At 35.8% G+C, this 7,028-nt stretch overlaps 1 protein-coding gene across 1 annotated transcript in view; it reads right to left on the bottom strand.

The window, feature by feature from the left end:
- Nucleotides 1-7,028, bottom strand: part of EPHA8 (EPH receptor A8) — a 2,987,396-nt gene that overhangs the window by 150,572 nt on the left and 2,829,796 nt on the right. Inside the window, exon 14 of the mRNA XM_044061766.1 lies at nucleotides 68-217. Within this exon, the coding sequence (XP_043917701.1) occupies nucleotides 68-217 (150 nt within the window). The remainder of the gene's footprint in view (nucleotides 1-67; nucleotides 218-7,028) is intronic.

Genomic DNA, 7,028 nt, shown 5'->3' with positions numbered 1-7,028 from the left:
TCCTTGATGGTGATACTTACATCCCTATTACTCACATTTCAGTACTTCCTTGAACTGTGATACTTACATCTCTGTTATTCATGTTCCAGTATGGCCTCTCTCCATAAGCTAGCACCTCCCACATTACCACTCCATAGCTCCACACATCACTTGCTGAAGAAAATTTCCTGAAGGAGATTGCTTCTGGAGCTGTCCATCGTATAGGAATTTTACCACCCTGAAAGAAAAATGTAGAAGATAAAACAGTTTTGAATAGTTTCAATAAAGGATTTGACTGTAATAGTTTCACTAGTTTTTAAGTGCTGTCATGCAGTATTCTTAATCAATACGTACTAGTAAATCTTTGAAAACTTCTTGCTATGTTCACTCTTTCTCCTTTACAAACCCAAACATGCATATACACACACATGCACACACACACACTCACACACAAACACACACACATGCACACTCACACACACACACACACACACACACACACACACACACACACACACACACACACACACACACACACACATGCACACTTACATGTGAATTTATATATCTGTGTACATAGATCGATAAACAGATACATAAATACAGGGGTCCCTATCAGATTACTGAAGTTTCAAAACTTCAAACATCATATGGCCGAGTCCATATGATTGAAGTTTTGAAACTTCGAAGGTTTTGAATGGAGACTGACATACATTGCAAAATGGGAAATGTACCATTTTCCTCACTGTAGTGCGCTTTCAATTTTGGTATAGTTAATTACTAGGGGGTGTGGGGGGTACATAGGGGTGTGCCCCCTGCAAAAATGTAAAAATAAAATTTTTTTTTTTAGTTTTGAAGTTTCAAAACTTCGATGATATGGTCTCGGCAGTATGATGTTCGAATTTTTGAAACTTTGGTAATCCGATAGGGGCCCAAATATATATGTATAGTATTTGACTAACTGACTTCTGACTTTAATGAAATACTTTGTCTTTGTATAATAAGTGTGCAGTCTCTGGGTCAATTTAAATATATTTCTACCTAATTATCTTCTGTTGTTTTTAACAGACACTGATATAACAAACAAATTGTCAAGGATAAAATTCATAGGTGCAATAACATTGGAGTTGTTTGCACAAGAATATGAAACGGCAACATAGTGAGGCAAGATAAATGACCTATGAATGTGTGCTAAACTAATATTGTTGAAATGCATATGCAGATTTACCTTACAGCCTGATTAGCAGCCCTTACAATGCAAAATGACATACACAATTGTGACTGGGTTCCAGAAATAACCAACTTGTTACGTGTTCAAGACTTGCATGTCAAGAAATTTAACACAAGGGCAGAGCAAAGTAAAACCTTCTTGAAATCCATGATGGGCAGTACATACCTCTCAACTGTCCAGATTTTAGCAGAATGTCCAGATTTTTGCCTCATAATTTGTGGTTTTCTAGCAAATCACAGAGAACTGAGTTATTTAATAATAACATACATTCGACATATACTTCAGAAAATGTGCACTAACCAAAATCCTGTTGCTCTAGAAACTTTCAAGGTTTATGACAGCAATAATTAAAATTTGTCCCTGTTTTTGAGCCTTTGTGCTAAGAGGTTGAGAGGTATGGTCAGACATAATAAAGGATTTGTAACCCCAGAAACCCAGTCATGTTACTTTGAAATGCATGGAACATTATCTAAGCAAAAAGAAATGTGCCTCTGATGAAGCAGCAGACTTAAGCATTGTAAGATGCTTTACTCTGCCACACTTTTATTAGTTTATTTATTCTGTATTATACTAGTGCTTTACATCTTTTAAGGATGTTTTAGCTTTCCTTCTCTGTTCCATGATGGCCAGCAATGGCTACTGTTTTGCACTTGCATGTTATTAAATCAGAAATGAACAAACCTATCATTTTCTCTAAGGGTGCTATACCAAAGCTGCCATCTGAAACTGAGTTACAAGACATTTACAGGGGTGCCTTAAGTAAAAATAAAGAAATCAGAAGCCATACACCCTTCCATACATACAAATATAGTACATGATTACCTAATCAAAAACAACGATTTACATGAGATAAAAAAAAACATATCTACGATAAATAAAAAATAATGGAAAACAAAACAATAATGTATACAAGGGACCAACCACTCATGTGCCCTCCACACCTCTGATAATTATCTATACTAACACTGAGATTACACAACAGAAGGTAAAGGCAAATTCCCAGTCACTGTTCTACTGTGAACTCACACATATAGTAGCTAGCATTGAATGACTTCAGTCCCTTAAGCTAGCAAATCAAGAAAAATAAAACGTTTGCTCCTTCAAACATTTAATTTTATGATTTGCAATAATAGTTTATATATATATATATATATATATATATATATATATATATATGGTTCCCATTCAGAAGCCTGAAACATCATAAGCCTGAAAATCAAAATCCTGAAACCAAAAGCCTGAAAATTCAGAATCCTGAAAACTCAAAATCCTGAAAGCCCAAAATCCTGAAAGACCAAAATCCTGAAACTCAAAATCCTGAAAACACAAAATAGACATACTGATGTCATTGTGGCTTTGCTATTGTTAGCCCTGTGGTGTTAGGTCATGTGCTGGGGTCAGGTAAGTGTGCGGTTGGTTTTATGTTAGGGTTAGGGGCGGTTTAAGTGAGTTAGGGTTAGGGCCAGGTTAGGCATGTATGCAATAGTGACAAATATTGGGGTTAGGGGCGGTTTAAGTGAGTTAGGGTTAGGGCGCGGGTCAGGTGAGTGTGCGATAGTGACGGACCTTAGGGTTAGGGTTAGGGTCAGGGTCAGTTGGTAGATATTAGTGTCTTTATAGTGACATATTAGCATTATTTGTGTTTTCAGGATTTTGAGTTTCAGGATTTTGGTCTTTCAGGATTTTGGGCTTTCAGGATTTTGAGTTTTCAGGATTCTGAATTTTCAGGCTTTTGGTTTCAGGATTTTGATTTTCAGGCTTATGATGTTACAGGCTTCTGAATGGGAACCATATATATATATATATATATATATATATATATATATATATATATATATATATATATATATATATATATATATATATATATATATATATATATATATATCTGTGTGTGTGAGTGTATATGTATGTGTGTGTATATATATCTATATATATATATATATATATATATATATATATATATATATATATATCTATATATATATATATATATATATATATATATATATATATATATATACAGTATATATATTTATATATATCATGTGTGCATGTGTGCATGTGCGTCTGTGTGTTTATATGGTGTATTGCATGTGAAATTTACAGAACGTGTTTGGTGATGAATGAAATCATTCAATGTAAATTCCGATCAGTGTATCAGTGACATGCACATTTTTAACTTCTTATGTGATAATGCCGTCCCAGTAAAGTGTCATAATAGCCAGCCCACCAGTCTGGTTTACAAACTAAAATAAATAAATAAAATGTTATACTCATTTTTGTTCTATGCTTTTTAAATAACTGTCTATAGAATTAAACTATATTGCTTTATGGATTCTCTTATTTATTTATTTATAGCTTCTGCTGCATCTCCCAGAAAACATTATTTGCATTGTTCATTCCATAACCTTTTCCTTTTCTTGTCTTGTTAATTCGTATTTTGTTATAAAATACTACTCTCTGCCTTTCTCTACTTACTAATGGCATCTCTATTAGCAATATCTTTGTCATGACCTCCTTTTTGTTTACTAATATTAAAATCAGGATAGAAATGATCCCCAATCTACATTTTGCATATATTTTAGACTAATACAAGTGACGTCCTTGCAATCCACACAGAGTGTGTTACATTTTAAAGTTCACATTCAACCTCAGATTCAAACATATTAAGGTGTTTTCTAGCCAAGGTACCATTGCCATATAAAACAAAGTAATAAAACAGTAGTAGTAATGAAAAAATAAACATAAAACAGAGAAATAAAATATCAGCCATAACCATAATAAGCCAGATTGAATAAGTAGTTTCTGAATGACTACTTGGAGCCAGCCAATGTGGGGCACCCCTGAAGATACCAGGTACTGAGTTCAATAGATAAGGGGGTTGATAATCGAGTGAGCGAAAATCAAATAAACACAAAACATATGTAGGACAGTAGGGCTCAATATGCTCCTTCAGGTGACAATGATACATTTCATGAATGGACAGACATGTTTACACTAGGATCTTAAAAACTATCCTGTAACAAACTGGAAGCCAAAGAAGACTATGCAAAGTAAAACAATGGTAGCATGAAGTACTAGTCGGGAACCCTGCTGCACAATTATGCACCATTTGCAGACAATCTAACCTGGTGTTATGCATTCCCAGGTAGATGACATTGCAGTTGTCCAATATGGAAGAGACTACTGTTTGAACTACAATCCAGACATCTGTTTGAGGTATTAGGTGTTCTATCTTGGATATATTCTTCAGATGGAAGTAAGAAGCCAACTACAGTTGACACCTGGTCCTAAAATGTCATTTGTGTGTTAATAATATTCTTCAAGTTCCACATCTTTTCAGCAAATTCAGTCTTATCTCTCCCCACTTAATATGTAATTAGGTAAAGGTGGGGCAGAAGATTCTCTCAGAGTTGCATGAACGGCAATAGCCTTAGTCTTTGCAATGTTCACTTTTAAATGATTTGCATTCCGATATAAATGAATGGCTTCAAAACCATCAGTTAGGGAATTAATATATATCATCTCATCCTGGGGGAAAAGGGAAGTATCCTCTGCATAACTAATTACGCTAAACTCTTTTCCCCTCAACAGATGTCTTGTTGGAAGCATGTGCACAGTGAATAATAAAGGCCCCAAATTAGGACCTTGTGGAATTCCACATTCAAGATAATAGGGTAAATATAGGCTGAGTTCAGAATAGACTATATGTGTACAGCTGGAGAGAGAAGAGGAAATCAAGTAGAGAACCATAGACAACATTCCACTTTAGGAATGCAAACATTCTGTTAAGATGCTATGATCCACTGTTTCAAAAGAACAGAGATCATGGAGGGCCAGCACTGAATTGTGCCTTAAGTAAACAATTCATTAATCTAATTAGAGCAGTTTCAGTGCTATTGTAACTACAAAATCCTGACTGAAAAGGATCCCTGTATCCACTATCAGGTAGATGGGTTTCTAGCTGCTTGAAAACAACTTTCTTGATAATCTTACCTACAAGTGGAAGATTAAATATTCAGTGATAATTATTTAAATTATTTGGATCAATAGATGGTTTCTTAAATGTTGAGATAACCAAAGCCTCCTTCAAGTTTAAAGGAAAAAATTCCTTCTTTAATTTCTCCAAGTCTTTTGGGTTTCTAATACTATGACTATAATGGACCCCATTCCTAAGTCAAAGTATGATTAAAGTTTATGAAATTAGTATTATTTCAGTCTTTGATGCTAGAAGTACTCTTTGTAGCACCTGCACTGTGCCAAGTAATGACTCCTTCTACAATTGTTATGGAGTTACATGTATTGGTAACATAGCTAAGTATGATTGAAAATTCTTTTTTTTTAAGACCCGTTGCTCCTACTACTAGTGGAACTGTCTGGGTATCTTTCTTCAGGAGTGACAGAGTCACCCTGGAATATCCCCCTTTGAATTCTTATCCATGGAATAATACTTTGTCCTTTATCATGGCTTAACTGCAAAGTGATTTGCCACTGATTCATGGTTGTTATAATGTAATTGATCAGTATTTGGTGTATCTTATACACTCTTTTATCCATGAATGTGGGATACTGCCAAATACTTTTTTATAGTCTATCCATGCCATATTTAGAGTTTTCTCCCTTTTACAGTTCTCCACTATGACTTTACATAGCCACAAATGATCCTTTGCTCCATATGACATTGTTTATTACCCTTTTGTTCAATTGCCATGAATGAGTTTTCTTCTAAATGACTATGAACTCTGTTGGAATTAATTCCAATTTATAGTTTATACATTATCAGAGGGCAAGTTATTGGTCTATAGTTTTTATGAGAGCTTGCAGGCTCACTCTTAAGTAGGAGTATTGTTTTCATATTGTTAACCAGGCTGGTGTCTGGTCAGGGTGCACATATAAATAGTTCTTACTCGTGAAAATTTTCATGTAAGGATGTTAATACTTTTAGCCAGAAGTTAAGTACTGCATATAGGCTTGGGGTTTTTCAGTTTGGAGCTTTTCTTAATGTTGTTTCAATCATCCTCTGGCCCCTTCCAGTCCAGGTCATGCCTTTGGTTGCTGGCTCCGTTCATGTCTTGCTATCAATATGTACAAGATACCCCAGACATCTTACATGAGCTACATAGTACCCTGGTCCCCTACCTGTAAGAACCATCTCAGGGATGGTGCGGTATATCAGGAAACTGTCCTACCTCTCCACAAGAACCAAATACTAAAACAAGTCTTGCTATCAATATGTGCAAGTTACCCCAGACATCTTACCTGTGCTACATAGTACCCTGGTTCCTTACCTGTAAGAACCATCTCAGGGATTGTGCGGTGTATCGGGAAACTGCCCTGCCTCCCCAAAAGAACCAAATACTAAACCGAGTCTTGCTATCAATACATACAAGTTACCCCAGACATCTTACCTGTGCTACATAGTACCCTGGTTCCCTACCTGTAAGAACCATCTCAGGGATTGTGCGGTGTATCGGGAAACTGTCCTGCCTCCCCACAAGAAACAAATACTAAAATGAGTGTATGTACCTTACTGCATAGTCAATTTTTGCTATTGGTTGATGTTTTTTTCTGACCCAGCGTGCGCTAGCCAGCAGCCCAGCACCGACCCAACCTCTCTTGGATCCATAGACTCTTCCCATCCTTTCCTCCCAGTGCTGCTCCACATATCTGCAATTACCCAATTTGGTCAGCAGGTGGCAGCATCCATCCATTAACTGTCTTTTACTACAATCTTATAAGCTCTAAACTTTAAAAATAAAAAGGAACACTAAACAAACCTCCAACTGCCTTCTCTACCTCTTCACCCTGTGAATTC

The sequence above is a fragment of the Protopterus annectens genome, chromosome 2.part0, assembly GCF_019279795.1.
Source record: "Protopterus annectens isolate FY-2018-M chromosome 2.part0, PAN1.0, whole genome shotgun sequence".
Taxonomy (NCBI): domain Eukaryota; kingdom Metazoa; phylum Chordata; order Ceratodontiformes; family Protopteridae; genus Protopterus; species Protopterus annectens.
Note: the sequence above shows the minus strand (reverse complement) of the source record. Positions and strands in the feature narration are given on the sequence as shown.